Here is a 20,962-nt window from a genome sequence, read left to right as displayed (position 1 = left end):
AGAAACCATTGAATTGTGTGTACACTGTGTGTGGGTGAAATTTATTGTATTTGAATTATATCTCAAAGTTCTGTTAAAAAATGAATGGCTTGATATTCTAGTGCTAAGGGATGGTTTTATTTAAAACATAAACTAATAGTTTCCAGTAGAGTCCCTTAAAAATATTACAGCAGGGATTTCCAGATCACACCCACTCCCACCTTCTTAGAGTTTTTGGCTATTTTCCAAAGTCTTGAATTCAATGAGGTGCAGGTGGAAGAAAGCATTTACAAAGTCAGTGGGTTACGGGAGAGCTGCTGTGGGTTGAGGCAGAGTGGGGAGAGAGGCTCCTTTCAAATGGAAGCCTCTGGAACCCACAGACGGCAAGCGTAAGGCAGGGCAATCTTCTGGAGACCTACCAGAGAAAGGCTTTAGATCCAACACTCCCATTCACAAACATGGACAGGGGCATCTCAGTGTTTCCTTAAATTCACTCTTTCTATATTGACACAAGGAAATAATTAAAAGGGGGTAATTCTGGTTTAGTTTATTTCATTAAATTATCAACAAACAACTTTTGAAACAAAAACTATTAAAGTGGAACTCAATAAAATTACTAGGTTTAATAATCTGTATCTGTGACTCAGATACAGATCAGGCAAACCAGCTGTGGATGAAGCTCCCAGCTGTGGATGATGCCCCCAGACATGGATGAAGCCCCCAGCTGTGGATGATGCCCCCAGATGTAGATGAAGCCACAAATGATGCCTGTGTGGACAGACAGAATGATGGACAGGGAGATGAATGTGAGGGTTTTATGTGAAACGAGTCCACTTGGTTGTTGACAAGATGCTGTTTTAAAGTTTCATTTTGCCATACTTTGAACAGCTTTTCATTAGCTAAATTTAGCCACATGTAAAATCACTAAGGCAGACACCTGGAGTTCCCATATGAAAATCAAATGTAAACCAGCAGTGACCTACTTCAATGTGATCATCGGAAGTCAGAAGTTGAGCTCTTTTTTGATGTTTAAAGCCTGCATAATATTCACTGTATTATTATTCAGTATATTACTATTTCCTTCATGATGGAAATTTGGTTTGCCCCAACTTTCTGTTCTATCAAAACACTGCTACATAGAAAATCCCCATGCACATATTTCTCCTAATTGTGGAAATATTTTACATAAAAGACTCTAGACATGGGATGAAATTCCCAGGTTATTGGAATTTTAAAATAGATAGGTACTCCCAAATTGCCCTCTTACAAATTACATGAATTCGTAAGCTTCCAACTGTTATGGAGTTACCCATTTTGAGAAATCTGTGCTAAAAGGACCCAAACAATGCTGATGACAATGATCAGGATAATAAGTACGCTGGGAAGACAACAAAATGATTTAAATCTTAGACAAATCATTCTAGGTGTCTCCACTGTTTCAGTTCTTGCGTTCATTCTTGTGGTATCTTTTCCCTTTTACCAAATAAAAAAGCTCCCTGACATCACATTGTGGCAGTCCCCATGGTTTGCCACAGTTACTGTGGGACTGAACGAAGGAGGACGAATGAAGAAATGAAAACCAAGGAAAAAAGGAACTGTTTAAAGAAGGGTCCAGGGAAGAAGAAGAGGGCTCCCAGCTTCTAGTGAGCAAGGGCAGCAGCCCTGAGCTTCTACAGTCCTTCATATTTATTGAGTAGAAAGAGCAGGGAGCAGGAGGTAATGATTGGTCAGCTTCTCAATTGATCACAGGTTCACATTATTGCTAACAGGCTTCAGATGTGCCTAATCTCAAGAAACGCCGCGCCTGGGGCATGACTGCCCTCAGCATTCCCTCTGGGTGGCAGACGCAGTTTGCCAACATTCTGCATTCATGAGAACAGTTTACTGTTTACTCATATAACCTCCAGTGGTACACAGAGTTGATCATGACCCTCCCTCTTTCGGCCTGCAACATCACATGAATCCAATGAGTATTGGTTGGTAAAATGCCTATGACTAGTCATCTTCATCTATGCAATTAAATATTAATTCATCAAACACTTCAATTGTAAGCAATTAATAATTAGTGAATGAAAAGTACATAATACATCAATTAGAAAAAAACTCTATTAAAAAGACATTTGTGTGATAAAAGAGATTGCCATTTTTGTATTTTTCCACAAAGTTAAAGAAAACTAAGTCAGCTTATACAAGTGAATTTTAAAAGCCTTTAGGCCAGGCATGGTGGTTCATGCCTGTAATCCCAGCACTTTGGGAGGCCAAGGTAGGCAGATCACCTGAGGTCAGGAGTTCGAGACCAGCTTGGCCAACATAGTGAAACCCATCTCTACCAAAAATACAAAAATTAGCCAGGCGTGGTGGCAGGTGCCTGTAGTTCCAGCCACCAGGGAGGCTGAGGCAGGAGAATTGCTTGAACCCGGGAGACGGAGGCTGCAGTGAGCCGAGATGGTACCACTGCACTCCAGCCTGGGCAACAGAGTGAGACTCCATCTCAGGAAAAAAAAAAAAAGGGCATATATATCCATTATTTCACTGGGCCTTCACACAGCCCTGCTGGTCAACCCTCGAGAATTGAGGAATCAGAGAACTTAGGAATCAGAACATGACCTGGGACTTCTTATGTAAGTGAGAATCTTAGGCTAAATGGTCTTGCGGTAAATGCCTTTCCCATCCTCAGAAGTCTATAGTGAGCAGAAAGCAGTAACAGCATCCTCCCTTCCACTCTTCCCTTCAGGCTGGACACATCCCTGTCCCTACAGCCTTTGCAGAGACGCAGGTGACAGAGCACTCAATATAGAATCCCTGGGCTCACACTGGCTTTCCTACAGACACAGGGGATCCATGAGGCCCACAGTGACATACACATGTACACAAGGATGCACATACTGATGCTGATGAGCCCTGGAAGTCAACACAGAGTGGCATACAGAAGAACACATGCAGGCACACACACAGCCACAACTGGACCTGCAAGGTCTACAGCCCCACAAATGAAAAGAGGTGCATACCATCTCACAACAAACTAGAACTTTGAGAGAACCACACACACACACACAGGTCTACAAATTCACCTGAACAAGACGCCGTCCATAGTCACCGGCGTAAGGCATCTACTCACTATCACACAGAACACACTCAGGCAAGCAGACATAGATGATACATCCACAATCTACAGAGATGAACTGCAGAGTTACATGCACAGATATGCCAGTCATACATTCAGATCTGTGTAAACAGTGAGGCACACACACACATACACATGTGCACTTATACAGAAAGACTCAGACCCAGCCAGGCATGGTGGCTCAGGCCTGTAATCCTAGCACTTTGGGAGGTCGAGGCGGGTGGATCACGAGGTCAAGAGATCGAGACCATCCCGGCTAACATGGTGAAACCCCATCTCTACTAAAATTACAAAAAAATTAGCCGGGTGTGATGGCGGGCACCTGTAGTCCCAGCTACTCAGAAGGCAGAGGTTGCAGTGAGCTGAGATTGCGCCACTGCACTCCAGCCTGGACAACAGAGCGCGACTCCATCTCAAAAACAAAAAAAGAAAGACTCAGACCTGACCTGTTAGTCAACAGCCAGATGCCAACAGATAATCACATTAGACTCATCAGCAAGCACACCGTGCACACAAGTTCCACTCCCATGTACACGTTCCTGTCCCATGTACACAAGCCTGCACACAAACACCTATCCAGACTCCAGAACTGTTGAGACAGTGCCCACATACACACTCATAGTCACCTGTGCACAGGCGCACGTACACATTGTTTCCCAGAGGCACACCAGGACAGAAACACATAAGAAATGTGAGGCAAAAGCAGACCAACACCTACACCTGTAAGATACACAGAGAAACAAACACATACACAAACTTACACATAGACTCATGCACTGTGTAATCAACAGTTCTATACCCCACCAAGGCTCTTGTCCTGGTGTGTCCAGAATTGGTGGGTTCTTGGTTTCACTCACTTCAAGAATGAAGCCACAGACCCTCGTGGTGAGTGTCACAGTTCTTAAACGCAGCGTGCGCGGAGTTTCTTCCTTCTGGTGCGTTCGTGGTCTCGCTAGCTTCAGAAGTGAAGCTACAGACCTTCGCAGTGTTAACAGCTCATAAAGGCAGCCTGGACCCAAAGAGCTAGACACAAAAGTTCTCCACGTCCCCACTAGATTAGCTAGATAGAGTGTCCACTGGTGCATTCACAAACCCTGAGCTAGACACAGAGTGCTGATTGGAGCATTTACAAACCTTGAGCTAGATACAGAGTGCCAATTGGTGTATTTACAATCCCTTAGCTAGACATAAAGGTTCTCCAAGTCCCCAGCAGAGTAGCTAGATACAGTGTCGATTGATGCATTCACAAACTCTGAGCTAGACACAGGGTGCTGATTGGTGTGTTTACAAACCTTAAGCTAGACACAGAGTGCCCATTGGTGTATTTACAATCCCTTAGCTAGACATAAAGGTTCTCCAAGTCCCCACCAGACTCAGAAGCCCAGCTGGCTTCACCCAGTGGATCCCGCACCGGGGCCGCAGGTGGAGCTGCCTTCCAGTCCCGCGCCGTGCGCCCGCACTCCTCAGCCCTTGGGTGGTCGATGGGACTGGGCGCCGTGGAGCAGGGGGCGGCGCTTGTCGGGGAGGCTTGGGCCGCACAGGAGCCCACGGCGGTGGGTAGGCTCAGGCATGGCGGGCTGCAGGTCCCGAGCCCTGCCCCGCGGGGAGGCAACTAAGGCCCGGCGAGAAGTCGAGCACAGCAGCTGCTGGCCCAGGTGCTAAGCCCCTCACTGCCCGGGGCCGGCTGGCAGCTCCGAGTGCGGGGCCCGCTGAGCCCACGCCCACCCGGAACTCGTGCTGGCCCGCAAGCGCTGCGCGCAGTCCCGGTTCCCGCCCGCGCCTCTCCCTCCACACCTCTCGGCAAGCTGAGGGAGCCGGCTCCGGCCGCAGCCAGCCCAGGAAGGGGCTCCCACAGTGCAGCGGTGGGCTGAAGGGCTCCTCAAGCGCGGCCAGAGTGGGCGCCAAGGCGGACAGCGAGCAAGGGCTGTGAGGACTGCCGGCACGCTGTCCCCTCTCACTGGGTTGCTATTAAAAATGGGCGCTGAATATAAAAATTAACCGGGCGTGGTGGTGCATGTCTGTAAGTCCCAGCTACTCGGGAGGCTGAGGTGGGAGAATAGTTTGAGCCCGAGAGATTGAGGCTACGGTGAGCCGTGATTGTGCAACTGCACTCCAGCCTGGGCGACAGAGTGAGACCCAGTCTCAAAACAAAATCAAACACGGGCGCTGCCCTGGGCAGGGGAGGTCTGGGCACAGCTGTGCTGATGTGGACAGTGGACAGGTGTCAAGTGAGAGCCTGTGGCCAAGCCTAAGCTGCGGTTAAGGTGGGAGGCTGAAGGGTTTGGAGTGTGCACCACCCCGCCCCACCCCGGACCACCTCTCAGTAGGAATGTGGCAATGCACTTCGGTGCTGGATTCCTACTTCTGGCTGTGTGATTTGCGACACGTTACCCCACGCACCTGTACCACAACTTCCTCATCTCCCAAATGGGATGACAGTAGTTAGCAAACCTCCCTGGACTGCCGTGAGCATTCTGCCAGAAAAATGTACTCCAAGCTCTTGAAGTAGGCCTGGCGTGTGGTTGGTGCTCAGTACATCTTCAATGTTTCTGTCGCTGGCGTCATCACTGTGTTCATGGCAGAGCTCTGTGCCGCCAGGACTGGGCCGCCACCCAGACCTTCCTTTCCCGCCCCAAGGGTGAACTGTGGACAGGACCCTCTGGGGGGACTAGGCCAAGGCTCTCCCACCTCTGGGGACCCCCACCCATGGGCCTCAGATATGTGGCTCGAGAAGGGGGAGTGGGGGCAGGGCCCCTGGAAAACCCCTCGAGGCCAGGCCCACCACTCCCAATATCCGCAAGACCAGGGGCTTGAGTCTTTCCTGCAGACAGATGTGGGCAGGAACCCACCCGACTCCCAGCTACGTGGGGACGTGGACGAACTAACAGGACAAATCCTAGTTCCTGGACACCGCCCTCCCAATATCCTCGCAATTAGACACCCATGCAGCGGCACTACACTGATCCGCACACGGAGATACACAGCGACATTCGCCCGCAAGAGCATGGCGGGTGCCCGAGCTCCCGGCTGTGGGCCCAGGAACTACATTTCCTAGAAGGATGTGCTAGATACTCGTTCGCGTCCGGACGCAAGCACCGGCCCGAACTCGCTCTAGCAAATGGAGTCTGACGCCTGCGCGGCGCAAACGCTCCCGGGAGGTGTAGTTTGCGCCCATTTCGCGCAGGCGCACTTTCCCGCAGCGGCCGCCTGCTGCTCTTTGTGGCAGTCGCAGTCCTTTTGTGGGAGTCCGGTCTGTCCACTTGCCGGTCCCTCAGACCGTCGGCGGTCTCTGTCCGCTTCGGGACCTGTCCGCTGGTCGCTCCGCGTCCGATGGCTCCGGGCCGCGGAACCTTAGGCCTGGCCCTGGTCTCCGAGCGCGGGTTCGCCGGGAGGAGCGTGTGGCGGGGGTGTGCCGGGGCGTGAGTGCGCCGGGCATGGGGCTGAGCCTGGTGTGGGGAGTGGGTATCTGCGGAGCCGGCCTGAACCCCACCTCAGCTGGGCGCGGGGACGGGGCTCCGTGCGTGTGATCGTGCAGCTGTGAGCGCGTGGCCGCCCCGCGGGGCTCCGCTGCAGGCCCCTCAGCCCCAGGAGCAGGACTCGCTCTTCAGGGCCTGCCCTGGATCCTGGAGGCTACACAGCTGCCCACTCCTCCCGGGGAGGCTGCCGTGGAGGCCATGGAGATCCCTGCCCCGGAGCCCGAGAAGACAGGTACAGCTTCACTCTTGTAGTCAGTATGTCTGTGGATTTGCACTTGAGGATATTGACACTCAGAGAGATCAGGCCAGTTTCCCAGAAGCATCCAACATCTTTTTTTTTTTTTTAATGGAATCTCACTCTGTCACCTAGGCGGGAGTGCAATGGCTTGATCTCCGCTCACTGCAACCTCTGCTTCCCGGGTTCAAACTATTCTCCCGCCTCAACCTCCCAAGTAGTTGGGATTGCAGGCGCGCGCCACCACGCCCGGCTAATGTTTGTATTTTTAGTAGAGACGGGGTTTTGCCATGTTTCCCAGGCTGGTCTTAAGCTCAAGCGATCGGCCCGCCTCGGCCTCCCAAAGTGCTGGGATTACAGGCGTGAGCCATCGCTCCTGGCCTCCTGCTTCTTTCTTCCCCGTGCCCAATCATTTGTTCCCACTCAGACGTGCTTGATTGGGGGTAGCGGCTCTTTTCGTCATGAATTGGAGTGTCTGAGACACAGGCAGATTATTCCTCGATGCTGTTTCTGTTGGTGCTAGCTACTGGGTCTCGTTCCCCACCTGGCCTTGCTGGCAGTTTCTGCCTCCTCTCTGATTTTCACTTGTGCCACGACAGGTGGGCTTTAAGCTCAGCCGTGAGCCTGGTAGCCGTGACCTTGACTCATTTCTCCTTCCCCAGCTCTTTCCTCTCAGGATCCTGCTCTTTCCCTGAAAGAGAATCTCGAGGATATATCGGGTTGGGGTCTTCCCGAAGCCAGGTCCAAGGTGAGTGGCTGTGTGTTCTTCCTTCTTTATGAAGAGGGTTGGCACATTCCCTCCCCAGCCCTGGATCGTCAGCCTTCCACAGACCTTCACCCGGGTACCTGCTGGCCAGTCCTCAGGAAGCTCTGGGCAGTGGGAACAGCTCCAAGTGAAGAGTCCAGATGTTGCCCGAGGTGTGCCCTCGAGATGTACTCTATTGAATGTCTCGCCCAGTCCAATTCAGTGGGTCAGTTGCTGGGGATCTCTCTGCCCAGCGCTGTGCTGGGAGCTCTGAGGAGTGGTTTTAGTGGAATCTGAGAAAGTAGTTGACGGCTCACATGGGGTCGCTTTGCCTATCCACGTGCTGGCCAGGGGTTGGTGCAGGATGTTTGCACGGTTGGTTTACTGGGAGTGGAATCAGACAGGGGCACGTGGAGCAGCTCAGGAAGGGCTGGATTGCAGCACTTGGTTAAGAGTGGCAGTAGGGGACACATCCCTGTGTGCTTTCCTCTGTACCCGGCCCCTGGCATGGGGCCTTCATGGAGAGTCCTGGAGATTTAGAGAATCTGGGGGCTCAGCAAGGAATTGGCCCTGGGAATTTCTGCAGCCAAATGGGACCCAGATCCCTCCTTTTACAGACTGTGGACTCTGTTCCTCATTTTGTTTTTCTACCGCAACCACGTCACCCCATGGTTGTATTTAGAATGGTGCAGTTGACAAAGAGAGCACAGTAGAGTGAAAGATCTGGAGGAATAAGGGGTCTTTGGGTTTTTTTTTTTTTTTTAGCATTTTGTGATTTTGTCAGCCTGCCACTCAAAAGAGGTGATGGCAGATTATAGCCAGCTAGAAACAGCTGCAAAACGTGTATTGTGAGCTGTGCCTCACTTCTGTAGTGTGTCACAGTGCTTTATAGTCCTCAAGAAACTTGACAGTCAAATGCAATGCATGTTCCTTGCTTAGGGGATAGATCCAAAAAAATTGATAAAGGGCAGTTTGGGACAAGAGGAAATTTGAAAATGGGCTGTCTCTTAGGTCATATTGTATCAATATGAAATTTATTGCATGTGATAATAGTACTGTGATTATGTAAGAGAATATCCACAGGAGATACAAGCTGAAGACTGTAGAGTGAGACATCATGATGTCTGCAACTTACCTTCAAATGGTTCAGCAAAAAAAAATGTGTGTGCATGTATGTATGTCTGTATGTGTCTGTGCAGCTCCATCTAGGTGGTAGGTCCCTCGTGCATGTGATATTCCTATTCCTAAAATATTAGCTTGTTAGATCTTTGAATAACCAGTTGACTCTCCTGAGTACACATCAGCTTTGGCATTTTCTCTTGACAGTCTCATTCTCACTCACAGTTCAAGTTGTTCTGTCTCCTGGGACATCTTGTGTGGTCTGTTCTGACTTCTCTGCTAGTGTCATTACCACATCAGCATCTGATTCCAGTGCATACTGTCTGGGTTTTTTATTCCTTTCCCTGCAGAATGATGACACATTAGACATGGACTTCTCCCAGTGGCCAGAAATACCCATCAAAAAGGCCTGTGCGGGCCTCAGACCCTACCCTACTCTTGCTGGTTTATGCTCCCCGCACTGAAGCCATGTAGCGTCTGACAGCCTCACTGGCCAACACCATATTCTGATACCTCTGGAGCTATTTTTTTGTTTTTCTTTCTTTTTCTTTTTCTTTTTTTTTTTTTTTTTGAGACAGAGTCTTGCTCTGTCACCCAGGCTGGAGTGCAGTGGCACAATCATAGCTCACTGCAGCCTTCAACTCCTGGGCTCAAGCAAATCCCCCACCTCGGCCTCCTAAGTAGTTGGGACCAAGGTGTGTGCCCCCACACCTGGCTTGGAGCCTTGTTTCAGCCCATTTTCTCCTTCCCTCTGCTATCGTCATCCTTCATGCCTGCATGCCTCAGTTAGGGGTGTGTTCTCAGCATTTGTCCTCATCTCTACCTCCTCATCTGAAATCCAGTGTTTTGGGGGGTAAGGTTTTATTGAGGTATAATTTATATACAGCACAATCATGCAATTTTAAGTATACAATTTGATGAGGTTGAGCAAACGTATACAGTTGTGTAACCAGCACCACAATCATGATATGGGACGTTTCCATGACCCAAAAATGTCCTCATGCCCCTGTGCATTCAGTCGTCTCCCCTCTCCCCTTGGTAACCACTATAGTTTTGCTATAGATTTTCCTCTTTAAGGATTTCGTATGGAATTTATACTATGTGGTCTTTTGTCTCTGCTTTATTTTGCTTAGCATATGCTTTTGAGTTTATCCATATTGTTGTGTGAATCAGTAGTTTGTTCCTTTTTATGGGTGAGTAATATTCCATTTGTATTAGTCTGCTAGGGTTGCCATACAAAGTATGGCAGGAGGGCTTAAATGACAGAAATGTATTTTCTCACAGTTCCAGAGGCAAGAAATCTGAGATCAAGGTGTCAGCAGGGTTGATTTCTTCTGAGGCCTCTCCTTGGCTTGTAGATGGCCACCTTTTCCCTGCATCTTCACATGGTCTTACCTCTTCTATGTCTGTGTCCAAATTTCCTCTTCTTATGAGGACACCAGTTATATTGGATCAAGGCCCACTGCATTGAATTCATTTTAACTGAATTACTTCTTTAAAGAACCTCTCTCCAGGCCGGGTGCAGTGGCTCACGCCTGTAACCCCAGCATTTTGGGAGGCTGAGGTGGGTGGAACACTTGAGGTCAGGAGTTCAAGACCAGCCGGCCAACATGGTGAAACCCTGTCTCTACTAAAAATACAAAAATTTAGCTGGGCGTAGTGATGCGCGCCTGTAGTCCTAGCTACTCGGGAGGCTGAGGCAGGAGAATCTCTTGAACCCAGGAGGCAGAGGTTGCAGTGAGCTGAGATTGCACCACTGTACTCCAGCCTGGGTGACAGAGTGAGACCATGTCTCAAACAAACAAACAAAAAAAAAACCTCTCTCGGAGTTACCGAGCATTGAGACATAAGAATTTGAGGTGAGGGGTATACAGTTCATCCCATTGCTCCATTGGATGGAGCAAACTGCTCCGCAGTTTGCTTATCGATTCACCAGCCAATGGACATTTAGGTTACTCATAGGCTTTTGCTATTACAAATAAACCCGCTATAAATATTTGAGTACACGTATGGCTGTGCATTTTAATTTCTCTTGCATAAATACCTAGGTGTGAAATTGCTGAGCCATATAGTAAATATATGTTTGTCAATTTTATTGATCTTTTCAAAAAACAATTTTTTTGTTTTATTGATTTTTCTCTATTTTCTGTTTTCCATTTCAGAGATTTCTGATCCTTATTATCTCCTTGGTGTCTTAAGATTGAAACTTACTTTACTTACTTTAGTGTCTTAAGATTGAAACATAGATATTGATTTGATACCTTTTTTCCTCATATAGCATTCAGCGCTGTAAATTTCTAAGCACTGCCTCAACTATATCCTACAACTTTTGTTATGTTACATTTTCACTTTTATTCAGCTCAAAATAGCTTCTAATTTCCCTAGTGTTGTATTCTTCAGCCATATGTTATTTCAGAATGTGTTGTTTCATTTCCTAATATTTAGGGCATTTTCCAGATAACTTTCTATTATGGATTTCTGATTTAATTCTATTGTCATCAAAGAATGAACTTTGTGTGATTTAAAGTCTTTCAAGTCTACCAAGATTTATTTTATTTCCCAGAGTGTGGTTTATCTTGGTAAATGTTCCACATGCCCTTGAAAAAATATGTATTCTGCCTTTGTTGGTTAGAGTGTTATGTAAATATCAGTTAAGTGAAGTTGAATGATGGTGTTTTTTAATTGTTCTGTCAGTTTTTGCATTATGTATTTTGAAGCTCTTTTAGTAGATACATTTATATTTAGGATTGCTATGAGTTCTTAATGAGTTGACTGTTTTATCATTATGTAATATTCTCTTTATCTCCGATAGTCCTCTCTCTGAAATCTACTTTGCTATTACTATAGGCACTTGAGCTTTTTTTTATTTAAATTAGTATTTGCAGGGTTTATCTTTTTCTATCCTATCACTTTTAACCTATCTTTGTATGTAAAGTGGGTTTCTGTAGCTTGCTTTTTTAATTCAGTTTAACAATCTCCACCTTTTAATTGGAGTGTTTAAACTATTCGCATTTAGTGTAATTATTAATATGGTTGGATTTACATGTCCTTTTTTTTTTTTCTTTTGACAGAGTTTGGCTCTTGTCACCCAGGCTGGAGTGCAGTGGCGCAATCTTGGCTCACTGCAACCTCCACCTCTTGGGTTCAAGCAATTCTCCTGACCTCAGGTGATCTGCCGCCTTGGCCTCCCAAGTGCTGGGATTATAGGCGTGAGCCACCCCACCCGGCCTTGCTATTAGTTTTCTATGTCTTATGTCTTTTTTGTTTCCCGTTTCCTCCCTTAATGACTTCTTTTGAGGTAAACACATACTGTTCTAATATACTCTTAATTCCTCTGATTTCATTAGTATTTTTCACCTTTTAGTTATTTGATTGGATGCTGGACATTGTGAATTTTACTTTGTTGAGTAGGTTTTTGGAATTCCGTGTTTCTGGGATTTGTTCTGGGATGCAGTGAAATTACTTGGTATCTATTTGATCGTTTCAAGGATCAAAGCAAGTCTGGAGTTGGGTGGTGGCCAGGATGCCCAGGCCCAGGGGGAGCAGGCAGGAAGGATTGGAAGGCAGTCAGGTGAGGACTGCAGGTAGCCTCTCTTGGTCCCTTGGGGCACAGAACTTGCTGATATATACAAGGTTTCCTTCCTTAGAGTGTAATAACAGTTTCTAGTCTGGCTTCGGATCCTTTTGCATTAGTGAGCTTTGAATAGAGTTGCTGGGATTTTTGTACTATTAATATTCTCTCAAATTTTTGAGTTTGAAATTCTTGACTCCAGGAAGCATAGCATCTCACCCAGGACTTAGAGCCTGATACAACAGCCATGTACGGCCCCTGGGTCCCACCTCAAGTTGCCAGGGCCCTGTGGTGTCTATTCAGACCTGCTTTCCCAATCTAGAAGGTGGTGTGGGAATGCATGCCAATTCCCAGCCCCCCTCCCTGCCCCTGGTCCCCGAATTCAGTCATGGTCAGTGTCTACAGCACGACCTTCTGGCATGGGAGAAGGTCACCTGAGGTTAACCCTTTACTTGTAGGGTCCTTAATCAATCTCTGGCTCCTTTGGAACCATGGACACAGAATCAGTCCTGGGTGAGTGAGAACCTATATGTCATTTCAGGAATCGGTGAGTTTCAAGGATGTGGCTGTGGACTTCACCCAGGAGGAGTGGGGTCAACTAGACTCCCCTCAGAGGGCCTTGTACCGGGATGTGATGTTGGAGAACTACCAGAACCTTCTTGCCCTAGGTAAAATTCCCCCAGCCCCAGGCTGGGTGTCGGCTGTCAGCCTTCTTCTGCATGGTAGATATTAAGGAGGATCCCTTCAGTGCCGGCCCTGGTGCCAGATATGTCATGGGGTGGGAAGCAAGGCCTGTGCCTTGGGGCACTCATGGCCAGGGGCCTCGGCCACGCCAGAAGTCCCCAGGGGACAGCGTGAGAGCTGGTAGCATCCTTGCTTGGTGTTTCCCCTGGTCCTGGGATGGGGGCAGGGAGAGAAGAGAAGAAGGTGGGACCCTGGAGCCCAGCTGGCTCTGTAACGGTCCTCGAGCAATGAAGTAAGGACGTCAGCACACGTGGGGTCTTCAGAGTATACACTGGGATTTGGGTTCCAGTCTGAGACCCTCACCGCTTTTGGCCCAGAGGACCTCCTGTTCCCAGAGAGGGTGTCCACTTCACAGGCATTGTCCTTGTTAGGGGGCGGCCTGTAAGGTCAGCTGGGCCTGGAGAGCTGCAGCATGCCCAGCCCACTTTCTCTCCACGAGCAGGACCTCCACTGCACAAGCCAGATGTGATCTCTCATCTGGAACGAGGCGAGGAGCCATGGAGCATGCAGAGGGAAGTCCCCAGAGGGCCCTGTCCAGGTGAGCAGAGGCACAGGTGGAAGGGTGCCAGCCCCAGCACCCCTGGTGGCACCTCCTCCTATGGCCCCTATTTTCCTCCCTCAGTTTGCCCCGGCTCCATCTCCCCTTCTCAGGTCCCCCGCCAGACCCTCCCGCCCGCCTCCCTTCAGCACGTACTGAGCACTGCCTGTGTGCTGAGACCTGTTCTGGGATACAACAGGGAACAAACCTGGCCACTGGGACCAAATGGCCACCTGCTGATGGGGATGGGGAGGCAGGAATAGAAATATTGAGCCAGTGGTGTTGGCTGGGCAGCTGGGGGTGTGGGACTGGGGGCAGGGGGCCACCAGGGAAGGGGCGGCTGGCGTTGGTCAGTGTCAGGGTCAGCATCAGCATCAGCATCAGGGCCAGCGTCAGCGTCAGGGTCAGAGCCAGCATCAGTGTCAGGGCCAGCGTGAGCATCAGCATCAGGGCCAGTGTGAGCATCAGCGTCAGGGCCATCATCAGCATCAGGGTCAGAGTCAGCATCAGCATCAGCATCAGCATCAGGGTCAGCATCGGCGTCAGGGTCAGGGCCAGCATCAGGGTCAGGGTCAATGTCAGTGAGGGCTTCCAGGCTGTGGCCAAGATGGCAGCCCTCCGTAAGGGAAAGGGGACTGGGGTGGGTGTTGAGCAGAAGGTTGTCTGTTTTTCTTCTCCAACATTCTTTTTGTAGACTTCTCTTCTGAGTTGGTTGATAAATAAGTGATAAATTCGGCTTAATTTATTGGACAGTGACTGCTGAGCATGTTAGGTGTCTAGAAAGCTCGAGAAACACCTTTCTGTGGGAAAGGCAGCCGATAAGCTGTGGAGCACAGAACACGGGGGTCGGGGAAGGCAGCCCCTCCTCCATCCCCCTCCGCTGCCACACACCACCCAGCCCCAACCTGCCACAGTGGCTGCAGCCCCAGCTTTCTGGTCTTTATTTCTCACCCCAGCCTCTGATGCTTGCTTTGTCCTCTTTAACAAAATTCAGAGTATACACTGGGATTTGGGTTCCAGTGTGAGACCCTCACCGCTTTTGGCCCAGAGGACCTCCTGTTCCCAAAAAATTCATTTTTTTCAAATGAATTTCATTTGAAAAAATTCATATTTCAAAAAATTCATATTTTTGTTTGATTCATATATGAATATACTGAAAATGAGGCTGAAAGGTTACTGAAATCCTGCATAATCTTTCCACCCAGAGATAGCAGTTCTCTAATAACTGACCATGTCACTGATTCCTCTGGGCCCTTCCTCTGTGTGCGGATAGACTTTTCTAAAGCTACATGTGGCCAGTCGTGATGGCTCACACCTGTAATCCCAACACTTTGGGAGGCCGAGGCAGGCAGATCACCCTGAGGTCAGGAGTTCGAGACCAGCCTGACCAACATAGAGAAACCCTGTCTCTACTAAAATTACAAAATCAGCTGAGCATGGTGGTGCATGCCTGTAATCCCAGCTACTCAGGAGGCTGAGGCAGGAGAATCGCTTGAACCCAGGAGGCAGAGGTTGCGGTGAGCTGAGATCGTGCCATTGCACTCCAGTCTGGGTAACAAAAGTGAAATTCCATCTCAAAAAAAAAAAAAAAAAAATTAGCTGGGCGTGGTGGTGAGCACCTGTAATCCCAGCTACTCTGGAGGCTTAGGCAGGAGAATTGCTTGAACCCGGGAGGCAGAGGTTGCAGTGAGCCATGATCGCACCATTGCACTCCAGCCTGTGTGACAGAGCTAAACTCCACCTCAAACAAATAAATAAATAAAGCCTTATGCACCCTCGGAAGCACAGCACTCACGCCAGAGTCTGGCTACCACACTGGCCATGGCATAGTGAGCATCCTCACGTGATGTTTACTGATTGCACAGTATCCCTTAGATGAATGTGCCCTGCTGTGTTGTTGGCCCTATTGCTGCCAAAACAACTTTTTTCTGGCCTGGGCCTCTTCTCTCTGCTCTGTGCACCTTCCCTAGACTCTTACCTCTCACTTGGTGTGGATGTGGTCTACACTATAGCAACACCAGCTGAGCTGCAGCCCTGTGTCACTGACCATCTCGTGGGCCTCTGCTTGCATGTCTAAAACCAGACTTGGAACTGGCCCTTCCTCCTCCCGTCCCTGTCTTTGTAAAAGCTTCCACCATCCACCCAGGCTTGGGTGTTCGCTGAGGTCTTATCCTCTCCCCCATTTCCTCTCTTGCCACCTTCAGTCAACAGCTAGGGCCATCAGTTTTAGCACCTAAATGGCTCTCAGATCTGCTGCTTCCTGTTCATTTTCACAGCCTTGGTTCCAGTCTGAAGTTGCCATTTTTCACCTGAATTATTCAGATGGCCTCCCTAACTGGCCTTCGTAACTGCTGGCTCCAACCACCTTACACACCACCAAAGCCACCTTCAAGACAAACCATTATGCCAGGCACAGGGACTCACACATCTAATCCCAGCACTTTGGGAGGCCAAGGCGGGAGGACCACTTGAGCCCAGGAGTTGGAGGCTGCAGTGAGCCGTGATTGCACCCCTGCACTGCAGCCTGGACAACAGAGCAAGACTGTGTCCCCACCCTCTGCTTCCCCCGCCCCCCGTCAAGACACCATATGATCACGTCACCCTCTGTGCAAAAGGCCTTTCTTCCCCGGCTGCCCTCTGAGTCAGGCATCTGGTCACCTCGAACCCATCCACCTTGCCAGGGTCACCTCTCAGCCTTCCTGCCTCTGCGTGTCTTGTCTTCATCTTACTGTCTCACCTCTGAGCTTCTGCACATGCTGTTCACTCTCCACCTGGCTACCTGCCATGTGTGCCATGGCCAGTTCCACTTGCCCTGCTCTTCTGGATGGGTTGGGGCCACAGGCAGCACCACCATGCAGCTCTGCCCGCTGCACTAGACTGCTCCCTTTTAAGCCTGGGGAGGACAGAATTAGAAATAAAATCTCCAGCGTCATTAGTTCTCTGTATATACTTTTAAATATCTTAAACATGTAATATTCATAAGTAATTTCACAAGTAGTTTAAGATTTGAGTCTTTGACCTAAATAGATACAGGATTTTGTGATATGCTGTAATATACAGATTTTTATTTATATACGGATAAAAATTTATATGTTTTTTCTGACATCATTTATTGAATAGTATAATTTTTCTACTGACTTTTAGTATCATATCTTTTATTACAAGTCCAATGTATTCAGCATATCTATGGATCTATTTCTTGGTGCTTCCATTTTTTCCCATTGTTTAACGGTGTATCACTGAGCCAAAGCAAACCATTTTAATTATTATAATTAAAACACATTTAAATATTGATAGGCTATTATTGTTCAAAATAACTTTGGTTCTTCCTTTCCATTGATTATTTTAATATGACTTTTCCAATCAAGTTCTAAAAAAATGCTGGTGGTATATTTATTGAAATAACTTTAATAAAATTAAATGAAAGATCATGTATTTGTTTTCTGAATTAATTCTTAGATACATTAATGTTTTGTTACCATGAATGTGATATTATAATATAATATTTTTAATTGGTTGTTACTGTTTATAAGAATTTCATTTTCTTTTTACTTTGCCTTCATATCTGAAAACCTTGCTGATTTGATTAGTGCATCCACAAATTTTCTTTGATTTTCTATGGGTAATTAAAAATCTCCACACAATGAGGTTGCAGTGAGCCAAGATCACACCACTGTACTCCAGCCTGGGCGACAGAGTAAGACACCATCTCACAAAAACACATAAACAAACAAACACAAACTCCACACAATGACAACGTATGTGTTTTCTTTTTTTCTTCCTCTTTCTATAATATTTCTTTGTCCTATTTTAAGTGAACTGGCCAGAAACCCCAGGACAATGATAAATACGAGCAGTGTCAACAGACATCTCATTCCCTTTCCTAGCTTTTATAAAAAATGACGATTATGCTTCAACATTACATATGGTGGTGTCGATGGTTTTGTTATAGATAAGCTTATCAGGTTAAGAAATTTGTCTGCTTTTCCTAGTTTGGTATAAAGATTTTAATATAAATGAATGTTGTATTTTATCATCTTATTTTTTTCCTACATCTGCTAAGGTAATCCTGTGTTTTCCCTTTTTCAATCTCCTAATGTGGTGAATGACATTAAAATACCTTCTATTGTTAAAATATTCTTGCAACGCTGTATAGAACCAATGCCTTTATTCTGTATTGCTGATGGATTCTTGAAAAATATGTAGGTGGACTTAGTTTTCTAAGGGGAATAGAATTTCTAATATATTTAAAATATTTTGCATCTATGTTCTGAAGGACATTGGTGTGTCATTTCTATACCATCTGGCTATGAGAGGAGCCGACTGAAAGTCACACTGCGGGAGGAGGGGAAAGGTGCTCTTCTGTTTCTGGTGTCTGTAGCCATCTCCAGTGGTAGCTGCAGTGATAATAATGCTGCAGTGCCGACAGTTCTGGAGGGAGCAACAACAGTGATTTCAGCAGCAGCAGTATTGCGGGATCCCCACGATGGAGCAAGGGAAATAATTCTGGAAGCAATGACAATATCAGCTGTGGCTGTAGCAGCTGAGATGTGAGTTCTCACGGTGGCAGCTTCAAGGACAGTAGTGATGGTCCAATGGCGCCCAGACCTAGAAATGCACATTTCCTCAGCACCGGCTCCAGATGCTGAGCTCGGACAGCTGACGCCTTGGATCATCTGCCACTGATCTCTGGTCAACATTTTTATCACCCAACACAAAAGAAGCAGAGATTTATCAAGTTACTTAAACAACCTGACCCTTTCATCTTTTGCTACACATACTCTTGTAATTGATCTCTCCATGAATTGTTTTCTGTTTAAAATATCTAGAATGTTTTCTGCTTCCTGACTTGATTCTAATATTGTATAGGTACTAGAAATGGTTCTAGAAATAGATCTTTATAGATGAGAATCTGGAAGTGGTTTGCTGACCTGTTTCAGTCTGAATGAATTCCTGACCTTCTTGTCGGGAGGAGACAGAAACCTGATCATCTGTAGTGTACGGTGGTATCATGATTACTGAAATCATCAAATGTTGTTATTGGGAATGATGTGTTTTTTAAAGTGGTACATGAGAGGTATAATTGCTATTGTAGTTGACTGTTGAAGTTATAATTTTGTCAACATGGTCTGTAACAGTGCAATGGAGTCGGCCCAGTGCGGTGGCTCACGCCTGTAATCCCAATACTTTGGGAGGCCAAGGTGGGCCGATCACGAGGTCAGGAGATCGAGACCATCCTGGCTAACACAGTGAGACCCCATCTCTACTAAAAATACAAAAAATTAGCCGTGTGTGGCAGTACACGCCTGTAGTCCCAGCTACTCGGGAGGCTGAGGCAGGAGAATGGCGTGAACCCGGGAGACAGAGCTTGCAGTGAGCCGAGATCGCACCACTGCACTCCAGCCTGGGCGACAGAGCAAGACTCCATCTCAAAAAAAAAAAAAAGAGTGCAATGGAAAGCTGGTAGAAAATGGACATTGTTTAAAGACCAAAACAACCACACTACTTTGCTAATCCCTATCAGCTAAAGCCTAGAGAATATATGAGGCATAGATTTACATGGTGTTTGACTAAGGCATGCAGAATATAATCTTGACATAGGCTAAGTTTATCAACATAGATACATAGAGATTCTGAAGTTAAAGTCTTAGCCCAAGAAGTTAGAAGGGGTGCTCAAGTTTGTTTGTCTGACAGAAACTGCGAATCCACACTGGCCTGCTTATTTTGAGGTTGTGTTGCCAGAGCTTTCCTAGCATAATAAAGAGAGGTGCAGACAAAGGAATAGGAATAGTAGGAGGTGGGGGTAAAAATATCAGGTGTGATCCACATGCCAAGCCGAGCCCCACTGTGTCCCACAGGAAGCCCCAGAAGATGTTTCTCTAAGAAATTAAGGATTCATTTGTTGGGGAGGGCTGCTGGCATGCTTGAAAAGTACTGTCACGGCTGAATTTTGTGGGCTTGGGGAGATTGCAGGTTCTCTGATTTCAAGGGGAATGATGTGATCCTAGAGTTGCAAAGAACAAGTGACAGTGGAGGTGCTTATGCTTTGTGACTGCGCTAGAGACAAGGAAGACACAACTAGAATAATGGGGAGCAGGAATGGAGCGGCCAACAGAATATCTGACTGTTAGGGATCTTTGATGAAGGCTGATTCTCAGGGAGTGAACTTGATCAGTGACCAACTATTTGTCTTTATATAACTGGGTAATGTGGATGGATTCTAATAAAGGGACTACTTACAGCATAGCAGGAAAGACACAAAGAAACCAGACAGAAGAGTGTAAGTAGTAAGGGGCCAAGCAGTCACCTGACTAGAGACAGTGCCAGCTTGCCAAGAAGGCCCCAGACAGAAGCTGTGATCTTCAGCAAAGGGACACAGTCTGCCTGTGCTGACCCTGCAGGGGCAGAGGTGGGGGATAAACACACTCTTCTCTCACCTATCTTCTGCCACCCCCTCCATTAGCTGAACCCCAATAAAAGCATGAGGGTAAGGGAGATCTCTGAAGTATCCAATTCAGTTGAGCCTCCTAAGGAACAAAGCAGAATGCAGAAAAATTAAGAGTGGGTCTAGGGAATAAAATAGAGATATGCACCGGGGTATGATGATGTGTCTGGGAAAGAATATACAAATACTTTTAAAATTACTAGACAATAAACCTGAGATGACACTAATACAGGTAAATCTCATTTAACGGTAATATATTCCAAGAAATGCATCATTAGGTGATTTTGTGGCTGTGCAGACACCAAAGAGTGTACTTTATACAAACCTAGACAGTGTAGCCTACTACATACCTAGGCTATATCGTACAGCCTATTGCTCCTGGGCTACACACCTGTGCAGCATGTCACTGTGCTGAATACAGTAGGCCAGTGGTCCCCAACACCCAAGCCATGGACCAGCACCGGTTCGTGTCCTGTTAGGAACTGGGCACAAAGCAGGAGATGAGTGGCTGGCCAGCTGAGCATTACTGCCTGAGCTCCGCCTCCTGTCAGATCAGCAGCAGCATTAGACCTTCACAGGAGCACAAACCCTATTGTGAACTGCACATACAAGGGATCTAGGTTATGTGCTCCCTATGAGAATCTAACTAGGCTGGGTGCTGTGGCTCACGCCTGTAATCCCAACACTCTGAGAGGCCGAGGCAGGTGGATCACAAGGTCAAGACAATCCTGGCCAACATGGAAACCCCGTCTCTACTAAAAATACAAAAATTAGCTGGGTGTGGTGGCGCATGCCTGTAGTCCCAGCTACTCGGGGGACTGAGACAGGAGAATCACTTGAACCCGGGAGGCAGAGGTTGCAGTGAGCCGAGATTGTGCCACTGCACTCCAGCCTGGCAACAGTGGGAGACTCAGTCTAAAAAAAAAGAAAAAAAAGAATCTAACTAATGCCTGATGATCTGAGGTGGAACAGTTTCAGCCCAAAGC

The 20,962-nt window shown here is 47.4% G+C and overlaps 2 protein-coding genes across 5 annotated transcripts in view; one reads left to right on the top strand and one right to left on the bottom strand.

Moving 5' to 3' along the window:
- The window catches only part of LOC101150852 (putative ubiquitin carboxyl-terminal hydrolase 41), a 29,934-nt gene extending 23,656 nt beyond the window's left edge, over positions 1 to 6,278 (bottom strand). Inside the window, exons 1-3 of the mRNA XM_055375395.1 lie at positions 6,176 to 6,278; positions 5,555 to 5,746; positions 631 to 747 (exon numbers count right to left, since the gene is read on the bottom strand). Coding sequence (XP_055231370.1) covers positions 631 to 747; positions 5,555 to 5,746; positions 6,176 to 6,278 — 412 coding nt within the window. The remainder of the gene's footprint in view (positions 1 to 630; positions 748 to 5,554; positions 5,747 to 6,175) is intronic.
- Positions 6,101 to 18,442, top strand: LOC129529591 (zinc finger protein 74-like). 4 transcript variants are annotated; one of them, XM_055375056.2, is made up of 5 exons: positions 6,101 to 6,811; positions 7,477 to 7,562; positions 12,791 to 12,917; positions 13,436 to 13,531; positions 15,808 to 18,442. In XM_055375056.2, exons 1-5 carry the CDS (start codon positions 6,778 to 6,780, stop codon positions 15,822 to 15,824), a joined length of 360 nt encoding a protein of 119 aa, XP_055231031.1. In that variant the 5' UTR covers positions 6,101 to 6,777; the 3' UTR covers positions 15,825 to 18,442. The 4 variants fall into 4 exon arrangements, with proteins under 4 accessions (XP_055231031.1, XP_055231029.1, XP_055231030.1 ...); XM_055375054.2 differs by having other exon boundaries at positions 6,286 to 6,811; positions 17,808 to 18,442; XM_055375055.2 differs by lacking the exon at positions 15,808 to 18,442 and adding an exon at positions 14,226 to 15,801 and having other exon boundaries at positions 6,294 to 6,811.
- The last annotated feature ends 2,520 nt before the right edge of the window (positions 18,443 to 20,962 follow it).

This window comes from Gorilla gorilla, chromosome 23 (genome assembly GCF_029281585.2).
Source record: "Gorilla gorilla gorilla isolate KB3781 chromosome 23, NHGRI_mGorGor1-v2.1_pri, whole genome shotgun sequence".
Taxonomy (NCBI): Eukaryota; Metazoa; Chordata; class Mammalia; order Primates; family Hominidae; genus Gorilla; species Gorilla gorilla.
This window is presented reverse-complemented; position numbering and strand designations above follow the sequence as displayed.